The 23,479-nt window shown below is 40.2% G+C and overlaps 1 protein-coding gene across 50 annotated transcripts in view; it reads left to right on the top strand.

Moving 5' to 3' along the window:
* The window catches only part of PIGN (phosphatidylinositol glycan anchor biosynthesis class N), a 186,936-nt gene that overhangs the window by 123,065 nt on the left and 40,392 nt on the right, over positions 1 to 23,479 (top strand). For 36 of the 50 annotated variants that reach the window (XM_070221137.1, XM_070221139.1, XM_014727845.3 and 33 more), the window contains one exon: positions 6,777 to 7,087. The exons of 2 other annotated variants lie outside the window; for them this stretch is intronic. In XM_070221137.1, coding sequence (XP_070077238.1) covers positions 6,777 to 6,900 — 124 coding nt within the window. In that variant the 3' untranslated portion in view covers positions 6,901 to 7,087. Of the gene's footprint in view, positions 1 to 6,776; positions 7,088 to 7,743; positions 12,988 to 23,479 lie in introns of those variants that run through there. 12 more of the 50 variants (XR_011421092.1, XR_002809990.2, XR_011421100.1 and 9 more) reach the window with 1 other exon arrangement.

Raw genomic sequence — 23,479 nt, 5'->3', positions numbered from 1 at the left:
TAGAAATATTTTGTGGTAATAGTATTTTTTATAATGGGAGCTGCCCTATGCGTACAGTGACTGTATGTCCAGATTTACCTGAAACAGTCCTGGTTTGTGCCTCTTGTAATCATTGCACCCTCATCTATACAACATTAAAAATCCCAAATGGATGGGAAGACGAGAAAGACATAGCCAGTTAGTAAGTTATGTTAAACCTCAGTTTATCTCAGTCTCAATGCTTCATCTTCACAGATCTAAGTCCCGTAGGTTAAATGGGGTGCCTGCTTGGGGAGACTTCTTGAAGGCAGGTATATAGGGATTTCAGAGCTCAGTTCTCTTCTTCAGGCTGCGGGCATGGGCCTATCCTACATAAATTCCCCACATACTCTCCTGGTCATTCCTGCTGAAATATCTCCTTGCTCTGCTCTGTCTGTCTTGTCTTTTGTTGTATCATATGCCCACTTAAGAAAGGAAGATGGCTGCAGAGGGGAGGGTAGAGGGTGAAGGGGCTGGAATAGAGAAAGAAACTGAAATCTAAGTTAGTGAAATTAGGCTTTCTAAGTGAAATTGCCCCCATTGATGCTGCAAGGTGAGGCTTTTGTTGCTGCTGCTGCGCTTGTCGGTGAGTTAGAATTCGAAAATCTCTTTGTATGCTTTACGGCAGTAATGGCACATACTGCCGCAGTGAACCATGTGGTACAGGGCTAATGGGCAGGAGTGGTTCATGCATCTTCATAAGCGTCTAATTGATTGCCAGGAAAAGGCTTGGATAATGGGGGAAAACATCCTTCAAGATTCAGAACTAAAGCACCATTTAGTAGGGTTCACATATCAAAACTTCATTATTCTACTTTTTCCGGCTTCTTATTTGTGAGAATGTTGCTTTTAAGTTTTGATTTTCTAATTATTCCTATGTGAATGTATATTTGAAAAGCTGAGCTGTTTCTTGTGATGTTGCAGATACTGTTAATCTCTCTGTCGAGTTCCCCGAGTGGGAACTGGGGTTATTTGAGCTGTGCTCCTGCAGTGGTTCCCTTTGTGACAAATTTTATTTCTAAACTCCTTTGTATTAGTAACGCAGTTAATAACTTCAGCCATTCCATGCCCGTTATTCACAGGAAAGGAGTGTTATCTTTTTGTCCTTGCTGTTTTATTGCTTTGTGAGTGCAGAAATGGTGAGAATCTGTCCCAGAATTTTAGAGGAGTGGGAGCTAGCCCACCCCATGCATGGAGGCTGGTGTGTATCTGTTATCTTTATAGTGTCATCGTGGTGCCTGCAGTGGGTTTTCAAAATAGGTTTGAGAGATTCCTCAGCTGTTCATTTTCAGGTTTCCTTAACAATAGAGATTGCATTACTGGGGCAGGAGACGGTGTGTCTGTTTATGGGCATAGTCTAATGTTTAAATGCATCTTCAGAGCAGATTTTACCAGAATTAAACTGAGACTCTTGAAGGAACACGCTCCAGTCAGCATAATCAGCCGAAACTGCGGTGTAAGTTCAGTGGGTCCCTGGAGAAATTCATGGCCTCAGGTGTTCCTTTAACAGCCCTGTGAAAAATATCCTGCCCAGGCCACAGAACTGAGTTGGGCTGACAGAGCTGTAATTTAGTATTTTCTTCTTTTGATCTTTTACACTGTATCTTCATCCACAGCAGGTCATAAACTTTACAGAGTACCACCTTTTATATGGCGAACTGAAAGAAGTGCATTTTTTTAAACTACAGAAAAAATGCCTTTGAGGTAATTTTCATAACCATAAAACATATATTTAAATTTATGTTCTAAATGTATTTGATATGAGGTGAACAGAGTCAGCATCATCACTTTGCACTGTGGTTTGGTTTGATAATGATGTTCATTTGGACTTTGTTTCCTACGTGCACTATTGTTATACCTTATTAAAATACAAATGACAACTAAAATGTCTTTTCTCTTTTTATATAATGAAAACTTATGATTATGTTCAGTAATATTTTAGTACCTTTCTAAATGTAATGAATAAGTGCCATAAAATATCTTTACTCTTACAATGAATACTAAGCTTTATTGAAATCGGTGATCCTCAATCTTTTTCCTCCCCAGTGCATCTGACAGATATAACCTGCTTCTATTGTCCCTTACTCTGAGGAGAAGTACAATCAACTTTGTATCACCTGTTGCACAGGTTGAAAGGCCTGCCTGGTGGTTCTGTGTTCCCTTCCACACACAGACCCTGCCCCTCTCTACCGTCACACGTGTACACCTTGAGAATAGCTGTTTTAAGTGATGTCAGATAGTCATAGGGGGAAGATGGGAACAGCCGAACTCATTTCAAGTTGAAATTTGATGCTCCTTTAACTCTGCTATGCTGAGATGACACCAAGACTTGATTGATGGAAAATATCACAAGCTAAATGCCTTGTGGCTCAATTGCATGGAGATGCACTTCACAACTGTTCCTTGCCAATAACATTAGCTTAAATGAGCCAAGAGTCAGTAATTTCAGGCCGTTGTAAGGAGATATGTGATCTCTGTCTTTTATAAATAGACTTTCAGTAAGTTTGAGGATGGCTCACCTACTGGTTTTACAAAACTTACTTTGTTAAGAGATCAAGTTATATTTCATATTTTAAAGTAACTTAAAATATTAAAAGTGATAAAAGGCCTAAAAGTGATAGCAAAATTTAACAAAGAAAAGTCTGCTAGAATGTAATCTTTTCTTTCTTCTTTTTTACCACTTTATTGAAGTATAATTTACATATCATAAAATTCATTCATTTTAAGGTTTTAAATCACTTCAGTGATTTTAAGCTAATTTATAGAGTTGTGCAACCTTCACCACATTCTAGTTTTTGAATATTTCCATCACCCAAAAAATTCCCCCAGAGTGATTACAACCTATCCCCATTCCCATACTCAATCCCAGGCAACTACTAATCTGCTTTCTGTCTCTACAGATTTGCCTATTCTGGACGTTTCAATGAATGCAATCATACAATAAGTAGTCTCTTGCATCTGGCATTCCACATGGCCTAATGTTTTTGCATCCATTTGTGTTGTAGCATCTATCAATACCTTGTTCCTTTTCATTGCTGAATAGTGTTCCTTTGTATGGATATGCCATCTTTTGTTTATCCTTTCCATAGTGTCATCTTTTACAGTCCTCATGGCTTTCCTTTATCTACCTGACTCCTGACCTCCTTGTCTGGTCTCCCATGGAACCCAAACTCAGATTGAGTTTTCCTGGATTTGATCCTCAAGACCTAGATTGGGCGGTTTGTACTCACTCACTCATCTCATCTCTGACGCCAAACTTTAGTCCCCGGGTTGGAGAGTAAACATTCTTACAACATGAAGAAGTCGTCACCATTGTATGCAGCTTGTTGGATTGAGGATTTTGATCTCAGGAACCAGTGCAGATTTTGAAATGTCCTGTGAGAAACAGACACTGAATAGAGTTGAAGTTTCTGTGGTAATTATGATCTCAGCCTAAGAGTTCTATGGCTAATCCTACCATAATTTGTAAACATCATATTAAATTATATCAAACTTATTATAGAAAATAAGAAGTTTGTCACTAGCTTATTTTAGAAAATACTGAAAGCATATAGAAAAAATAAGAAGTCACCCATAATTCAGTGTCTCAGAGATAAACACTGTTCAACATGTTGATATATATCCTTTTAGCCTTAATTTATGTGCAAACATATACAGGATTTTGTTTTGTTTTAAAATTGACTTTCTATAATAATTATTTCCCCATGTCAGTAAATACTTTTGAAAGCATGAAGGTTACTGTAACTAGAATGGTGTGAGGGGAAACATGCTAGGGAGAGAGTTCAGAAAGACAGACAGTTGGTATCACTTATGGTTGAAGGTCATTGCAAGGAATTAGGAATTTATTCCAAGTGTAAGGTGAAGCATTAGGCTCTTGAGCAGGGAAGTGATTTGATATGCTTTACGTTTTGAAACAACACTCTGACCATGGTGTGGAGAACATATTGTAGGGATCAAGAGAGAGAACGGGAAGACTGATTCAGAGGCCGTTGGAGTATCCTAAGCTAGAGATGATGGCAGCTTGGACTAGGGTAGCAATTCAAAATGGTGACGAGAGGCCGGATTTGAAAATGTTTTGAAAGAGGTGAATAGAATTTGTTGATGGATTAGATGTGCTGGGAGAACAAAAGATAGGAATCAAGGGTGACCCCTAGGTTTTTTATCTTGAGTGACTAAGTGAATGGTAACACCATTTCTAGAGATGGAGAAGGCTCTGGGAGGTGGGAGTTTGATGAAGAAGGATATAGGAAATTAAGAGCTGGGTTTTGGACATGCCAAATTTAAAATGCCTTAAATTTGGATGGTGGTGGAGGGAGCCATGGGATCTTGGGAGAGTTTTTCATTTGTTTTTAGGATGAGAGAAATTACGCATCTGTGTGGTGAAAGAGATGCTCACGTTAGAGGGGGAGAAATTGGCCATATAGGACAGGGATAGTTGCAAAAGTAAAGTCCTTTGGTAGCAAAGTTGAAATGGGATCCACAACAGAAGTGGAGGAGTTTGTTGTAGACAACATCAGGTGCAGGAGGAAATGTGGACACAGATATGGGTACCTTAGTAGGTTTGGGGCGAGAAGAAGTTCTCTTTTAGGATTGCTCTGTCAGTATTTTCTCAATAAAATTAGCAAAGTCATCTGCTGAGAAGGGATAAACTTGAGTTGCCTTGCTTTGGAAGATGTTTAAAGCAAGATCAGTCAGCCAATTACCCAATTCTGTGTGTGATCAAATGTCAGCATGGCTCACCTAATTTTAGTAACATAAGCTTGTCTATTTTGGCATGTTTTTCAAGAGAATTCTGTTAAAATCAATATCTAGATAATTCTGTTCCCAGCAAAACTTGATAGGATGATAAATAAATCTAGTCTTTTGATCATTATTTTCATTTTAAAATAATGATCAGTGATTTATTTCCTCTGTAGCTAGTAAAGTTGGGAAGTGGCTTTGTAACTTGTAACATCTACATAATTAAATGGTAGGTAAGCTCTATATCATATTCGTTCAGGGTTAAAAAAATGTACAAACACATGCACATAAATTTAAGTAGAAAAAAATCCCTGGTCCAATATCCTGTTGCATTATGTATACAGTGAAAACAAACAAAAGTTTCACAAATCTTACTTTAGTGTTAATATTTGCTTAGCAATTAAGGATCTGATTTTATTGTTTTCCTTTTTACGTCAGGAGCCTACCCTAGACCAGAACGAGATTTCTAATATAGCTAGTTCTAATTCTTGTTTTTTTAATTAACCAGCTCTTCTTTTTCTATTTCAAATTGACTTTATAAGGTGAACCTAGAGAAAGATTCTAAATAAGAATGTCCTAATCAGTGCCTTTCCAAGGAAAATCTTATCAAACTATAAAACTTTACAAGTGGAGTTTCTCACTTGAAAGCTGTAACAATACCAAAACCAAAGGCCTGAGCCGAGTAGAAGGCCCTTCTCTCCTGGCCTTGCGGAGGCCTTGCCTGGGGGCGAAGACCTGGCAGCACGTGGAAGCTCTGCTTAGCTTGGCCTGGGAGAAGCAGTCTGGCATTTGGGGGCTGCCCACCTGTTGGACTGGAGTTACTGAGAAGGTGGGAGGGAGATTTGTCCCTTAGTCTCCCTGTCCTTCTAGGTGACGGACTGTTTAAGTGCACCCAACAGTCACCTTGCCAGATGTCCTGAGGCAAGTTCCCTGGGGCTTGTCCTGTGGGCCATTTCGGGGTAGGAGCTTCTGTAACCAACGCCATGACTCCTGTTTGCTGGGGGGTAGAGGAGAGGAAGAGGGAGAAAATATGGCCTCCCTTCACGAAGCCAGCCTGGTTATAGGCCTGCTAAAACGTCCCCCCACTTTTGCCGAAGGATGTAAAATGTGCGAACCTATTGCAAAGTCAGATGGTTCTACGTGGCTCTGATAGGCAGTGTAAATAGACCACTTGCCCGTCTGCACTGTAGCTTAACTTGGGCGATACTGTGCTGGTACCACTGATGAAGCCTCTGCTTTACTGTAAATTTGTCAGATCTGTATCCTAAGTTTCTTCCCATACTTATAAATTTATCATCAAGCCATAGCTGTGTAGACAGTACAATAACTGTGTTTAGAAAGAAAAACTGCACATTTCCTATTGCTGATGGATGAGAACTGATAACTGAGTAATTTTAATAGTATTCATTATTCTTCTTTTTCCAAAAGTCTGAGAGACAATAGCTTTGACTTTGAGATTAGTAAAGAGATGTGTCCTTTTTCCTTTGTTCAGATTCCTTGACTAAAATTTCACTTCACTGAATTTGAGTTTGGCTAACATTTTTCTTTCTTTGGGGTTAGTCGTTTTGTCACAGTGCTTCTATTTTATGTCAAAGCATCGGATGGCATGCTCTGAAACGTCAGAACACTTAACCTGGGAACATCCTGGGGAGTCCGTGGATATTATTCAGAGGGTCCAAGACTTGAAGGGGGAAAATTATCTTTATTTTTCTAAAAGCTAGATTTTGAAATTGAGTTTCTATTGGTGACAAAGACACAGGCACTGCTAATATCAATCGGATATTTTCATAACATATTATAGTTGTTGGAGATATCTCAAAAAGTTATTTATGTTCATCACTACTTCTGTAACAAATTTGTTTTTTTGACATTTTGATATCTATTTCCACATCATTGGGCTCCTTTGTGATTCTGTGTATTTTATATATACATTTTAAAACATTATTTGGAGGAATCTTCTCCTTTTCCTTATACATGTTCTTTCTGCCTGTAACATATTTCTTTTTCTCCTTCTGTAGCATCAGCCACTACGTGATTGTCATGTCCATGACCATGGTTCTGGTCTTTCTCAACGGCCTGGCACAGCTGCTCACGACAAAGAAACTCACACTGTGTGGCAAACCCAAAAGCCATCTCATATGAAGGTGCTGAAGCCGTCATTCAGCCTCTGGATCTCGTTTCCCCTTCTCCTTGTAAACTAAAATCTTATCAAGGATTCCATAGGAAGATGGATATTGATGCACAGTACGTTATGCTCCTGTGAAGAAAATTATATGTGGAATTCTGAATTTACAGGTTATCTGAAATAAAGGAGCTTCCATTTTCTTTAGGTTTTGCATGTGTGAAATTGTGATTATATCTGTGGGAAAGCATAAGAAAGCATTCTCCATTTTCATTTTTTTCCATTAGCTGGCAGCTCTTCCCACTGATGCTGCAGAGCACCTGTAACAATCTGGTCCCCAGCTCTACAGCTGCCCAGACATGCAAAGGAGCATGTGCTCCTGTGGGGACAGGACTGACCACATCCAAAATCAATGCTATGGCTGAACTTGAAGGAAGTCACCAAGTGGCACCATAAATATTTATCAGCTCTCAGCCCTGGTGTTGCAAGTAGTTCTGACTACTAAACAATAACACTAAAAAGACAATCAGGATGTATTATTTCAAATTTAGTAAAGCTTCAGTCGAAACAATGTTTTCAATTGTTGTCATTTTTCTTCAGTATGCAACAGTGCTGTCTTATGCTTCGTAGTGCTGTGTCAGGGTTTTCACAGTCAACCAGCTAGATACAGGTTTGAACTTCATTTTTTTTCACTTCTGGATTGTCCTGGAATTTCTGGAGATAGAAAAGTAGAAAATGTTTAGTATTTGTGTCTTGTTCATGGGAAAAAATTTACGGGATTAGTTTTTGATTTTTTGTGTTGTTTTCTGAGGAAGATTGGCCCTGAGCTGACATCTGTGCCAATCTTCTTCTATTTTATGTAGGATGCCACCACAGCGTGGCTTGACGACTGGTGCTAGATCCGCATGTGGGATCCAAACCTGTGGACCACGGGCCACCGAAGTGGAGTGCACGAACTTAGCTACTACGCCACCGGGCCGGCCCCTAAAGGATTAGTTTTTAATTGTAGACTCAATATCTGTTGCCACCATAGCTTTTATTATGATTTGTTTCAACAGAATTCTTTAAATCAGTGGTTAAACTTTCTAATATCATAAGAATCAATGTTAAAATTGCTTTTCTATCTGATTGTGAGATTCTAGTCCAAAGGTCTTAAAGTCCTCTCATTAAATTTAGATTTCCATTCGTAAATTAATTCTAATGGACAAAATTTGTTGTAATTTTTATTTGGATGTTTCTTAAAGTGACCTTTACATCTCACTGTAGAGTTGGCCTTTTGCCCATGGTGTGCTAGCAGATTTTGGCTGAAGCTAAGCTTTGCTGGTCTGAGTCCTGTTTTTAAAAGATAATTGCTTTTGAATTAAGTTATAGCATTACCAATTCACATCATGATGAGGAAGCCTTCTCCAAATTACTAGATTTTTCAAATTGGCAGGTGAGTGAACAAATACAACTTAGAAGACAAAAAATCAGTTTGGCAAAATGTGCTTTCTTAATTTCTGTTCATGATGAAGTATAATTACAACATATTTGTGACAGTACTTCATGGCGTACGAGCAGAAGCATTATAGTACCAAGAAGAAAGCACTGATGTCCCTGTGAGAGCTCATGCCTCGGTCTGTAGTGTAAAATCTGGGTGGACAAGTAAGGAGCTGCTATAGCAGACGGTGACGTTGGCAGGTAGAGAATGCAGGAGCTTTCACGTTGCCTCAAAGGATTTTTAATCAGTTTTTTCAAAAATCAGAGAAAACTGACTTTATAAACACTTACCATTTAACTCCTTTTCTATCTGCTTTGCCTTTCATCTTTTCCTGGATTTTCAAGCAGAGAATGAATGAATATTTTATTACGACTTTGTAAAAGGTGTCAGTGCTCTACCTTTATTTTGCTGTTTGAAGTATGACTTTTTCTTAATACTGTTTTGAGTCAGTGTGAGTTTACAAAGCAGGAGCATGCGCCTGCAGCCGCGGGCTCTCCGCGCTCCCTGCACCTGGGCCCCCGAGACTCACCTCAGAGCAGAGTTTGCTGGACAGGCCTTTTCTGTCAGTACACAGTTCATCAACTCTCCTAAAGTGTTTTGCAGTGCATATTTTTATATTGAATAGCAGAGAAAAAATAAATAAGATTTATGTAAAATGTATTTCTGTTTAATTTGCTTTTTCATTCTAACTATGAATACCAGATTTCCAAATCAAGACTTAAGACATTTGCTGAGTAACATCATTTAGATTAGGAATTGCTATAAAAATTCAAGTGAGCATATCAGGGTAAGAAAATATCAAACAACAAAAAAGCTATAGTGTGTTGCGTGAACCATGAATAAGTCTTGGAGGAAACTCTAAGGATTTAGGAAACTAACTGCAGCCTATCCACAATTTACCAGTGTTTTAATTCTCTGTATTGTATTTAGTGTGCAGTATTTAGAACACAAAATGCTTTTTCACTTTTTAGGGAAATAATGTTATAAATGGTAGCATATTCTTACAATAATCCCCTCAAAATGATTTAACAATGATAGAGTTGAACTACATTTAATCTATTCATCACTTATGATATTGATTCTAGCGAAAAACTCATTCCAAATTTCAGCCAAGTCGGATATTAGGAACATATATGTCCACCCAGAGCCCCTACCTTTACACCCTTGTTATGGTAGACTGGGGACCCCTTCGCTCCTCCACCTTTTGATACATAACTGTGCCATCAAAAATGTAATTTCTGGTGGAGCTGGCCCTGGAGGACTTGGGGTTGGGGAGGATTGCACAAATATTGTCCCTAAAGACAGGCACTAGATGCTGCAGGGTTCCAGCTCTCCTGGGGAGGACTGGTTGAGCTCCCATGTGTCCGCCAGACGCCGTCTATTCAGGAGGCCTGAGGAGAGTGAGCTGAGTCAACTCAGTCATTTGGAGAGGACCCCTTCGGGCCAGTTCTGAGGACTGCTTTAAGAGACCAGAGACACTTGGTAATGCTCACCTTTTCAGAGTTACTCTTTTTATGTCAACATTCTCTTCATCCTCTCTAAAATGCTTTACAGTGGGATTGTTATGGTATGTGTTTTCAGTACTGTGGTAATTACTATCTTGTAGCATTTTCCTATTTCTACATCAGCGTGATTTGTAAGAAAGGTGGGTGGGATTTCTGCACACAATACTCATTCTATAAAAAAAACATTTGAGAAGATATGTCTCACTTACTAGTTTCCTTAGAGACACTAAAACAGATCACAGCTGTTGCTCAACTCACCACCCTTAGAATCTCAGTATTTATTTGCGACATAGCAGCATTTCTCAAAGGATGTCCCTTAGAACATGAGTTCCTTAGGATACAAATAGATGTCATAATAAAAAGGGTTCCCTGACCAAATATATTTGAGAAACGCTTGGTCAAACAAAGTTAACTAGGTGTATTTATTGTAGTACTTTGGGAACTGAACTTGGTATATGCCTCGTGGAGGGAGGAAGATAGCAGTAGGCCAAAAATCCCACTCGCTTGATTACAGTCCTGTCTTAAACTCTCCCTCCAACTGGTAAACATACTTCAGAAATGTCACCATACACTTTTGCATAAAAACTTCAGTTTGTCACAGTGTTTTGAAAAAGGGCGTTGTATGCTTAACTGAATCTTTTCCGAGAGCTGGAAAACCATTTTCATTTTAACCCTTAATGTGGGAAAACTTTAAAATGAACTATTAATTTTACCTGCCTCTGTATAAATCATGCCTGTTATCATTTAGTCTTGCATGTGGGAACCTTCAGTCCTACAGGACTGGCATCCAGTTCATCACAGATCATCGGACAGCCCTGTTAGAATTTGGACTAAGTCTTTATACTTTCTATTTTACCTCGTTTACCAGAAAAATAAATTTAGAACAAATATTGGCTTATTTTCTTGTGATTTGCACTGTAGAAGGTGATTACTAGTTACATTTTTGTGCGTTCCTTGTTTTTTCTCTTTTACTTATTTCTCTCTTCCCCTGTTTTCTGTCTTTTCTACTCATGTCGTTCCGGTCTCTTGGCCTCACTTAGAACTCCATATGTATAGGGACGTGTTTTCCTTCATGAGGTAGTCTCTGCATTCAACATGGATACAGTGTGAATGAGTACAGCTCAGCTGTGCCACGTCTGCTTGGCAGTATCTTCTGGAGTAGCTGTGTTTCCGTTGCTAACCGTGTCTCTGGCAGGAGCCCCGGGGTTTGTTATGACTCTCTGCTCACCCCAGTTGACTAGTTTAGGGTGTGCATCTGAGTAAAGGGGTGCAAGCCGGGCAAATCTGAGTTCTTTGCAAGATTTTCAAGCTAGAACAGAGAGAAAATTTGTAAGACGCGGAGTTTAGGAGCTGTTGTTGGCTAAGTTTAATTGAGATACTCCAGTACCTTCCAGTAAGTAACCTTCCATCACATACTTATTATCCGATAAAAAGAGGGACTTATGTTACTGGTATTTCTAAGAACACAGTGGATAATGACAAGTCCAAAGCTCCACTTAAAATGTTTATTTTTGTATATGCTTTTTACCTTATGCTTTCTAAATCGGCATTGATTGGGCAGAATGGTTCAGTGATGTTTCTTCTAGGTCCTTGTGGCTGCATAGTCTGCTGCCCAGTTTCCCTTGGCTCCAACCATTTTTTGACCCTTCCCAGTTATTCTACAAACCATTCATTTCCTAAAAGATTTTGTCTGCATCTCTGTTGCTTATAATCAAGAACTTCAATTGATGTGCATGCTTTGAATGTGTTTGTAAATGAATCTCTTCAATATTTACTGTGATTTCTAATTATGGCTTTTTAAAACAATGTGATAAAACTTATATAGCCCTTACAATGTGCCAGGCATTGTTTTAAATGCTTTACAGATACTAACCTATTTAATCCTCATAACAACCCTGTGAAGTAGGCTTTTTATGATGATGCCATTTTACAGATGGGAAAACTGGAACACAGGATGATTATAAATAACTTGCCCTAGATCCCACAACTAGTATGAGGCTTTTTGTTTTTAACATGGATAGTTTTCCCCAAAACATTCTATTCTGGAATCTACATAAAAGCATTTGTAGATTTTTGCTTCTGAAAACGCAGTCACTGTGCCTAAGCAGGTGATGTGAAAACTAGACTTTTTCAGCTGTGTATGTATAATCAAGTGTAAACAGTATAATTAGAAAAACATGCTTTTAAAATTGCCTACACGTGTGCAGTTGGCATGGGCACACTTGCACCAGACTCCTGACATCCACCTCTGAGGCCTGTGTCAGCTGTCTTCCCGATGGTATATAAAGCAGAAGGAAGAAGCATCTCCTCACTCTTCTTTATATTAGCGTTAAAGCATGGAAGAAAATATGGGCTATTTTCAAGTACTTAAGGTTTTGTAAAGACCTGGAAGTCCAGAGTACACTTTGTACATTGGGCTGAATTGTGGCCCCCCAAAAGATATGTCCACATCCTAGCCCCTGGAACTTGTGAATGTGACCTTACATGAAAAGAAGGTCATTGCAGATGTGATTAGGTAAGAACCTTGGGATGAGATCATCCTGGATTATCCAGATGGGCCGTAAATCCAGTGGCAGGTGGTGTTGTAAGAGACAGAAGAGGAGAAGACAGAAGGAGGAGAAGGCCATGTGAAGACAGAGGCAGAGATTGGAGTGATGCAGCCACAAGCCAAGGAATGCTGGGAGCCACCAGAAGCCAGAAGAGGCAAGGAAGGATCCTCCCTTAGTGCCTTCAGAGGGAGTGTGGTCCTGCCAACACCTTGATTTAGGACTTCTGGCCTCCAGAACTGAGAGAGAATAAACTTCCATTGTTTCAAGCCACCCAGTTTGTGATAATTTATTATGGTAGTCCTAGGAGCCTAGTAGTTTTGGAGAGGTAAATTTTACAGAATCATCAGCCAGTCTTCTAACGGAATCACAGCCTTGTGTGGCTAACTCTTGTAATTTACTGGGCCATGACTTTGAGTACCATAGTTCACCCTGATATGTGAATATAAAAATATCAGCATATAAACCTGAAGGTGAAATTAATTGCTTTTATTGTGAATACTGCTGATGATATGGCTTTTCTGGAACATTCCTGTCATATTATTCAGAAAGTAATAAAGAGATTCTGAGACTTTCCTTTTCTCTTTGATATTTTTGGCATTTATGTGTCTGGACTCAATTGAAACCAGAAAGTTGAAAGCTTGTGATTAAGTCTAATTGTCCTTTAAACCGTTGCCCTCAGGGGCTTACTTGAGAAGAACCCCACCCTCAGGAACACTGCGCATCCATGACCTAGTCCAGAATGGAGGAGGGACTTTTCCCACAGGAGCCCTGCATGCAAGTCCTCTTGGTCCTGATCCAGATTAGGTGTAAATTAGACATGCCACCACAGGCCCCCGTGACAAGGCCTGGCACCATCACAAGAACATTCCCTGAACCCGAGAGTGAAGCCTTCGAGTGGCGTTTCTTTTCTTAAGCCACGAGTCCTGTGTAATCTTAACTGACATTCTGGTTTATAAGGTCTTATCTCATGCCAGTCTGACGGCTAGAGCTGCTGTTCTTAATGCTTCCAGGGCCTTGGAGGCTGACAACTCATTGGGGTCTGAGATGAGAGAATAATAAGGTGAGGGCTTGTTAGCCATTCCCGTGGTCTCTGCATTTGAGAGTTTGTATGCCTGGAGGTTCACTGGTCCCCTTATTTTAACTGGTAGACCTGCTCCTCCAGGAGGCTGCTGACACGGGGGACAAAGCTGGTGAGGCCTGGATCTGGCTTTATGAGTTTGGCCCAGTGCAGTGAATGCTTTGATGGGAACTGCAGACATGCATGACTCCTGTCACTGCGTTAGGTGAAGTTTATTGAAAGGCCAGTCGTTACCTTGTCCTGCAAGGGACTCTATTCTGCTCTCCCCTCCCATTCCTAGTCACCCCTCTCCTATCCTCACCCCCAGCTTTATTGTTGCTTTTCTGACTGGCAATTTGAAGTTCTGGACTTGCTCCTGAATATATCCTGGAGAGTGGCAGTCACCAGTACTAAACACCCCAGTCTCCTCCTCACCAAATTCAACTTTTTCAGATTGAGCCAGTTCAACTGGCTGTGAACAAAACAAGTGCGTTTTCCTTCAAGAAAGAAAAGGAGTTTCCCTTCCTTTCATGCATCCATCTACCCAGCCATCCTTCCATCCCTCTTTCTGTATCTCTCTTCAAAAAGCTCTTCTTGGACCCTTGTATGTCAGCTATGAGGTTGGATTAAGGAACTTGAAATGGTTAGAGACCCTACACTGACTTTACAATCACCTTCTCCTGAGGCTTTGCAGGTGGACAGAAAGGCTAACAGGAGACTAAGGAAAAAGAAGAGAGCAGGAGAGATCGAAGGGTTCTCTGGATCAGTTTGCCCAAAAGGGACAGAAAAAATAAAAAGTAATATAAAGCCATAAGAAGAATGGGACAGTCCTCTTTCCTCCAATGCTTCTTACCCTCCCTTCTTGTCTCAATCAAAATTATATTCCCGCACGGGAGAACTCCATGGTGGAGACACAAAGACGTAGAGGACTTGTGGAAGTGACTCTCACCAGGTCACTGGCAGATGCCGTATCGCCCCATCTGTGGCTTGTCCCTGTCTGTGACCCACTTGAATTCTCCATTGAATTCCTTTGCCTCTGGCGACCATTTATAGCTGTATAGTCTGTGCTGCTTTTCACACGGAGAGATGATGGTGCTCACCTGCTGATCCGGAAGACAAGCACGTTGAATTGCTCTTGGGGAAGCAGGGTAGTGTTGCTATCTATCCATGAAGACTTCTTCCCTTCTCCCTCTGAGGGTAACTTCCTTACTTGGGAAGCAATCCCAAAACCTTGGCCTTGTTAGCTCCATATTCTAAGGAGCCAAGAAACCGAGTCACGCAGTTGCTGTAAAAGGAACAGTGACATCTCTTACTTGGAAAACTCCAGTGACTTTGATCTACATGGAAATGTAGATCATTTTCAAATGGCATTTTGTTGAGAATTATTATTCTTTATCGCACAATGCTTTTCTGTTTAAATAATTAGAATCACAATGTGCTTAAGAAGGAGTAGAAACCCCCTTCTAAAAATTTTAAGTAGAAAATTCCTGAAGCTTTGTCAAGAAGACTATTTTTTCTGCTAATACCACCTAAATAATGGCATTTTCATCAACTAAAATATTTGTAAAGCCTTTTAATTTCTTCTGTTTCTTTTTTCGAGCAGTTGGTCTAAATGGCCTAAGCTTGTCCCAAGATGTTTTGATTTATTCTTTCAGAGATGCTATGCCTTAGAAGGACAAACAGTTCAGGAGAATAAAGTCAGTGGAATCCCTCTGCTAAGTTGGTGCTGTTTCGGATCTCTGCTGTCACAATGGGCCAAGAGAGACTCCCCCGGGGGGACCAGGTCCATAAAGGCGTGCAGCACCTTACAACTGTCAGACATTCTTATTGTGGCCGTTGTTGTCATTATTATGAGCAAGGGGAAAGAGTTGGAAGTGGATTTGCCAGCTGCTCCATAGGATCTGTCTGTGGATTGCAGGATCCAGTGCTAGCAGCAGCATGGCGGCAGGAGGGCACAGTTTAAATGATGATATTGGAATGTAATAAATGCTGAAAAAAGGAACATTTAAATAGAAATGAGTAGTTATCATCCTGCTGTCTTTTTAAAAGCTTGTCCGTCAGGGGAAAGCAATCCTTCTCAAACCATGCTGGTTTGCACATTTTCAATAGTTATGGTTCCACATTGGTCTGTGGTGACAAAAGTACCACTTCCTTCCTACTTCTCTGGCAATTTCTGATGTGTCTGTCAAGTCCCCAGAGCAAATTCATTCTGGAATGTCTTTTGACAGGAGTGGCAGTAGCAGCCTGTGAAGGCTTTTGGCATTCTCCGAGTGAGGAGAGCATATTGGGTACATTTTGAAGTAATAACAGACATCAACTTTCCGTAACTGTTACCCGAGACATTTTTAAAGTAGATTACTCTCCAACTTGAAAAGTTTGGCTTTTTAAGAGGGGCTGTAGGCTGCTATTTATCTTTGCTTTTCTTCCAGGATTGGTATCATTTGTCATTGGTTGGCTCTTGGGGCCATGGAGTCTGTGGTAATCAGACACACAATGAAACCTTTTACCTGCTTTTGAAATTCAAGAAAGGCTAAGATTGCTTAAATGTGTACCATTCTTTAGAATTTATAGTCCTGGATCTTGTTCAAATTGGCTGCTCAGGCTTTTTGTATTATTTTGTTTTGTTTTTTCTGCCTACTTTAAAATTATCTATTGAAAAGGGATATAATAGTATTAACCTTGTCCTGTCATTTATATCTCAATATTCACATTTCTGGAACCTTAGAATGCTATTCCTAATTAAGTATTCTGTGTAATTCTTTTCTTGTTCCTTTAACAAAAATTTACTGAGTTCTTGCTGTGTGCCACTCACATTCCAAGGAATGGAAGAGATATGTAAACAGATAATTGGGTTATCATGATATATGTGATATAACTAATATATATTCCAAGCTCTATGAGAGCCTAGAAGGGAAACTGATAACTTCTGGCAAAGTGGAGGGATTGGGGGAGATTGCACAGATCTAACATTTGAAGGATGGCCTTGTTGAGACAGTTATCATTAACTTGGAAGGGTTTAAGATGCATGGATAGCAATAGTCTAGGTAAAAGACTAACTGAACTTGAATTCAGACAGAGACCATGGCAGGAGGTGTATTTGAAATCTTTTGCAGGCATGTTGAATTGACTGGATGTAGGGACTGGGGAATGGGAGAGTCACAGATAGTGGATATTTCTGCTTGGATATTGAGTGGATGTTGGTACCTTGGCTTAGGTAAGAAACCCAGGAGAAGGAAGGCGTTTAAGGGCAAGATAATGCATTTTATTGCAGACATGCTCAACGTGAGATGTCCAAACGCAATCCTGGGGGAATGTCTAATCATGCCCCAATGGCAGCTCATCGGAGGCTTGCCTCATCAAGACTTAGAGACAAGTTGTAGGCTGAAAAGGTACATTTGGGAGTCATCCTAAGCATGCCACATAAGTGCTTTTGTGAAATAGTCTGCGATGATGTTTCCAGCTCTATCTTTTGTTACTCACTTCTCTTGTGTTTTCCTGGCTTACTCAACTACATGCAGTTGCCTCCTGTCTTACTTTGGTCTTACATATACCCTTCATTGTGCCTGAAACACTCTTTCTCTGGTGTTGGACAAAAGCAAAACAAAACAAATAAACAAAAAACCAAAAGGAGACAATGTAACTGTCTCTCAGTAGGGAAATAATAAACATACTTGTTAATTTATATGGTGGAATACAATTCAATGGTTAAAATGAATGAATTAGGTGTACCGTTATCAACATGAATAGATCACAAAAACCTAATATTGACTGAAAACAATCATGTTAAACTGGATATGTACAGCATGATACCATTTTTATGTATCATGTACCATACATATGTAATGAACACATATATAAGTAAAAGAACTGACAACGTTATAATGTTAAACTTTGTCATCCATGAACATGATGTATCTTTCCATTTATTCAGGCCATTTTTATGCCATTCAAAACAGATATAATATTTTTGCATAGAAATCTTGTGCAATTTTATTAGCGTCCATCCCCAATCTCTTTCATAGACTCAGATCAATGGTTCAATGTTTCTTCCTATGGCAAGAATTCTCCCACTTACTTGTACCCATGAGAGTGGTTGAGGTTTCCCATAGCATCTTTAAGAATGAGGACTATGTCTTATTCATTGTGACATTTCCAGTGCTTAACCAGGGACTGGCATGTAGATGATGATGGTAAGTTTACAGGTGGTAGTTGAAGCCATGGTAGTTAATGAGCTCTTCCACGGGGTGCATATGAAGACAGTAAAAAACAAAGGGGAGCCGAGACAAGTACCAAAATTTGCAGGGCCAAGGCTGGGGTTTTCGAGGAAAAGAAAGCAGTGAAAGAGACTGATAAGGACTGTAGAGAAAGGAAGGGGCTAAGAATAAGAAGAAATAATGCCCCCAAAGTCAGAGGGGAGAGAATTTCTAGCAGATCATATTAAATGGTATCAGTTGGCTCAGAGAGGCCAAGTAAGATGTGGACTGGAGTTTCCACTGCTTGAGGGAACCCCTGGAGCCCTGAGTGAGAGCAGAGAGAGGCTGGGAGAGAAGTTTGACTGGGAACAATAAGATGGTCCATGTCTCTTAGCAGCTACAGAAACCCAGAGGTTTTCTCGCTTGTGAGGAACTTCTGTTTTTTGTTATCTCATTCTTTGCCTGTTGTCTTTGTGGGTACTTCTGCAGTGGACCTAAGTGCTTTTAGGTTTGATTTATTTGTTTGTAGGGTTTTAAAGTTCCAACGTATATCTAAAAGGAATTAACATGCGTAAGCCTATTCAAGTGGTTCTAGTCATCTAGATGCTGAACTCTTTGTGTTCTAATTTCTTTTAAAAAAGACCCTACTTTTAGCTGCCCTCTGTATTTGGTAAGAATACAGGCAGTCCTCACTTTCCACCATTCTAACATGCACAAATTTCAGTTACTATGCTTTAGTTGAATAACATTGGTCCCCCAACAGCATGGGTCAAATTTCAGTTACCATGATATATTAGCTGTAAGTAACTGCATAGCCAGCTCAGGTGGGCTAGTGGTTAAGATTTGGTGCTCTCACTGCCACAGTCTGGGTTCATTTCCTGGTCAGGGAACACACCATCTGTCTATTGGTTGTCATGCTGTTGTGGCTGCATGTTGCTGTGATGCTGAAAGCTATGCCACTGGTATTTCCAATACCAGAAGAGTCACTCATGGTGGACAGGTTTCAGTGGAGCTTCCAGACTAGACAGACTGGGAAGAAAGACCTGGCCACCGACTTCTGAAAAAATTGGCCACAAAAACCCTAGGAATAGCAGCAGAACATTGTCTGATACAGTGCCAGAAGGTGAGAGGATGGTGCAAAAAGATCTGGCAGGCTTCCACTCTGCTGTATACAGGGTCACTAGGAGTCCGAATTGACTCTAAGGCACTAACAACAACAAAAAATTGCATAAAATACAAACTTCACAACTAGCTCTTCAGTGCACAAATCACTGTGTAAATAGCAGATGTGCATCATGATCAGTGACCAATCGTGTTACTTCTTTCAAAGGCTGTCAGTGGTCAGTTGGTCAATGCACATCTGTTATTTAGTTCATGCACAGACAGCAGAGTGTGTAGTTGTGTTGCCTCCTTGTCTCTCAATGATAAAACCACGTGACATTGTACAACAATGGATAATCAAAAGAGGGAATTAACCAACAAAGATGAAATTGCAGCAAAGAAACCCAAAGTGATAACATTGTAAGTCAAATTCAAATCAATGTAAATCAAGTTATAGAAGAAGTAGCTCACCATGGGACTGCTGACACTGCCACTGTTGAGAGACTGTAGATATGCAACCGGAAAAACTTAGTGAAGGCGAATTTATCAACACAAATGAGGAAAGTGGTTGTGATGAAAGGGATAAAGATGTCCCAGACGTAGTGACACTGGCAAAAAACTTTACGCTAAAGGAACTCTCAGAGATATTTCATGACACTGAAATAACAAAGAATTAAATGGATAAAAATGTTGGATCCAGACTTAAAAAGGAATATGACAACGCACCAAGGCACAGGAAAGATGTTTACTCTATACCGTAAATTATACAATAAAAAAAGAGGAAAGCAAGCTCTGCTCAAACCACTCTTGATTAGGTTTTTTTGCAAAGAAATATAGCACTTCAATACTTAGTGCTTCTCAAATTTTAAATTACCATGCACTTCCTAAAAATATTAAACATGGAATAACCATATGACCCAATATTTCTCCTCCTGGGTATGTACCTAAGAAAAATGAAAACGTAATGTCCACACAAAAAATGTATATACAAATGTTTATGGCAGTTTTGTTTATGATAGCCAAAAAGTGGAAACAACACAAATGTCCATCAACTAATGAATGGATAAACAAAATGTGTATATCCATACAATGGAATATTATTCATCAATTAAAAAACTGAAGTACTGATACATGCTATGACATAGATGAACCTTAAAAACATTAAGCTAAATGAAAGAAGCCAGTTGCAAAAGGTCACATATTATATGATTTAATTTATATGAAATGCCCTGAATGGGCAAATCCAGAGAAGAAGAAAGTAGATTAGTGGTTGCCTGGGGTTGGGGGTGGGAGTGGGGGCAAATGGGGAGTGACTGCTAATGGGTATGGAATTTCCTATTGGAGTGATGAAAATATTCTGAAATTAGATTGTGCTGATGGTTGCACAATTCTGAATATACTAAAAACCACTGTGGTGTACATTTTGAATTTTATAGTATGTGAATGATATCTGAATAAAGCTGCTATTAGTAAATTGCAATATACTAAATATTAGTTTTCTATGTTTTTCATCTCCCTATACATTTATAACCAACAGTAAGACAGTTCGTAATGTTCTGACAAAAAATTTGAAAGGGCACGGAGCAATCATAATTTTTCCCATTATGAAGATTGCTTAACACGGTTTCAGCGAGCACAGCCATTTTCACAGTCCTGCACTGTCTTGCAAAGCAAGGACTGCCAATAGTCTCTATACTCTATAGCAAATATTCAAGCTTAATCCTGACTTCCAAGTTAGCTCTCTTTGATATGGTAGGCAGAATTCGAAGATAGCTCCCAATATCCTTGCCCCACAGTGTAAATGCTATATATAATCCCTGTCACTTGAGTGTGGTCCTGACTTGGTGTCACTTGAGTGTGACTATTATGGGATCCTCCCCCGATAGGTTGCATTATATAAGACTCCATCAGCGCACTGGAGGGGATTCCTCTGCTGCCTTGGAAGAAGGAAGCTGTGAAGTTGTGCGAGGCCATGTGGCCAGGGCCTGCAGGCAGCCTCTAGGACTGAGAGCAACCCCTGGCTGATGGCCAGCAAGAAAATGGGAACTCAGTCCTCTAACCACAGGAACTGAATTCTGCCAACGACCTGAATGATCTTGGAAGGAGACCCCAAGTTCCAGATGAGAATGCAGCTTTGGCAACACCTTGATTTCAGCTTTGTGGGACCCTGAGTGAAGAATCCATCTCCGCCACGCCCAGACTTCTGACCTACAGAAACTGTGATGGGTGTTGTTTAAACTGCTAAGTTTGCAGTAATTTGTTATGCAGCAACATAAAACTTATACACTTGATGACAGTTGCTGATACACAGTTGACTTAGTTTTCTTCATGGAAATCCTGGTGGAGGTACCTCTCCCTCCAGAGGGGAGGATGGGCAGGTTTTCCAGTAGCCTCTATATAAAGCCAGGGCATCGGAGTCTCAATGTTTCCTCTCCTATAACGTACCCCACTGTGTGTGCAGGCAACACCTGGCTCTCTTCACGTCACCCAGTGGGGTTGCAGCTCAGAGAAAGGATGCAATGATGTTACTCTGGCTACCACTATTGCCACGTGTAATAAACTGTCTTTTGTCTCTGACCCAGAAGTCCTATGCCTTCTGTCTGTATTCGTGATGCCTTGTTAGCCTGCAAGTAGAGTGACAAATCAAACTCTGACTTGACATATACCACAATTTGTTTATTTATCCATCTGTTAATGGGCATTTGAAATATTTCCAGTTTGGGGTTATTATAAAGAAAGCTGCTATTAAACATCCATGTATATGTCTTTGTATGAATACATATTTCCTTTTCTCTTCTATTTACCTAGAGGTGGAATGGTTGGATCACATAGTAGGTATATGTTTATTTTTTAAAATAAGTTTTCAAACCATATTCTAAAGTGTTGTGTCACTTTTCTATTCCTGCCAAAAGAGTACGAGTCCCAGTTCCTCCATATCCTTGCCAACACTTGTCATGGTCAGTCTTTTTAAATTTTAACCAGTTTAACCTAATTAATCTGTGTGTAGCAGTATCTCACTGTGCCTTTTTTTTTTTTTATGGTGAGGAGGATTGGCCCTGAGCTAATCTCTGGGCCAATCTTCCTCTGTTTTATGTGGGATGTTGCCACAGTGTGGCTTGACAAGCGGTGGTGGATCTGCGCCCAGGATGTGAACCCCAGGCCGCCAAAGCAGAGCATGCAAACTTAGCCACTATGCCACTGGGCTTGCCCCTATCTCACTGTGATTTTAATTTGTATTTCCCTAATGACAAATGTGCTAATAAGCTACTGTCCATATATCTTCGTCGGTGAAGTGTCTTTACAAATATTTTGTCCGTTAAAAAAAACCCAGCTGTTTTAAAGTCCTCATCTGCTAATTCCATCATCTCCGTCATTTCTAGGTCTTTCAATTGACTGGTTTTTCTCCTGGTTATGGATCACATCTTCCTGCTTCTTCACATGTCTGGAAATTATTTACTGTATGCTACAAATTACGGATGCTGCGTAGTTGAGTGTCCAGATTTTGTTGTCTTCTTTAACAGCGTTGAATTTTCTTCTGGCTGGAAGTTAGTTTGCAGGTCATCTTGCTATTTTCAAAGGTGGCTTAAAGCTTTGTGAGGGTAGGTCTAGAGTGGCCTTTCTGGGGTCTTTACCGAGTGCCGGGGGTCAGCGACATTTCTCCCCTCTGACTGGTCAGCGCTTGAACACCTCCCAGACCTAGTCAGGTTCCAGTAGGTGTTCACTCTCAGTTCTCCAGCATTCTTTGACTAGACCACAATCTGGAAAGTGCCTGCAGTCATAAAGGGTATCATGGGGCTCATCTCTTAGGGATCACAGTTTTTGCTGCCTTTCGCCCAACTTCTGAAAACTGTAATTTCATATATTTTGTCCAATGTTACAGTTGTTTCCTGTGGGAGAGCTAGTTCAGTACTAGTTAATCTTCCATGGCCAGAAGCAGAATCCCAAACGTGCTGTAATGGGGAATTTCATTTAGAAAGGGAGATTAGAAAGGCGGGGGGGGGGGGGGGGGGGGGGGGCGTCACCTGGCCTCCCGAAGGAGCCAACTTTTGCCTCCTGACTGGTTCCTCTGAGATGAAGGAAAAAAGGTTATTAGGATGGATTTAAAGACATTTTGCCTTGTTTTTGGTTTTCAGCAAACTCGTAAAACAAAAATGTGTCTAGGGCTAGTCCTGGTACATTCCCTACACGCTTCACATTCGGGGTGTGATTTTTTAAAAAGCTATTTATTTTGTTAGTCTAAAAAGTAAAATCCTTCATGTGGTTAATGAAATATCCTGAAGGAATATTAAAGTTTGAAAACGATGTTTATCTCTGGCAAAAAGTGGACCTCAGCCCTCCAAAACACTACATGCATCAGTTACACAGACGCTAAGTTTGTGTCAAAAAAGTCGGATGAAGGGACTCAGGAGACTGAGTCTTCTGAAACTGTCAACCTGGGGCAGGTCCTTGACACCTCTGGGTTGTGTGTGTGTGTGTGTGTTTTCTTCTGTAAATGAGAAAGTTAGACTAGCTCCTTTCTGGCTTCAAGGCGAGAAGTAGAAAGCTTTTGTTATATGCATGTGGATTCAGAATCTGTCCAGCAGACTCAGGTCTGAACCTTGGTACCACTCTCTCTGGAGCCCCAGCTTTCTCATCTTAAAAACTATGATAACATTAAGGTTATTATGAGGATAAGTGATAAGAAGTATTTTGGTTAGCCTGGGGCATGGCACAA

The sequence above is a fragment of the Equus caballus genome, chromosome 8 (genome assembly GCF_041296265.1).
Source record: "Equus caballus isolate H_3958 breed thoroughbred chromosome 8, TB-T2T, whole genome shotgun sequence".
NCBI lineage: Eukaryota > Metazoa > Chordata > Mammalia > Perissodactyla > Equidae > Equus > Equus caballus.
The sequence above is the reverse complement of the archived record's forward strand: the minus strand, read 5'-3'. Positions and strand labels throughout refer to the sequence as shown.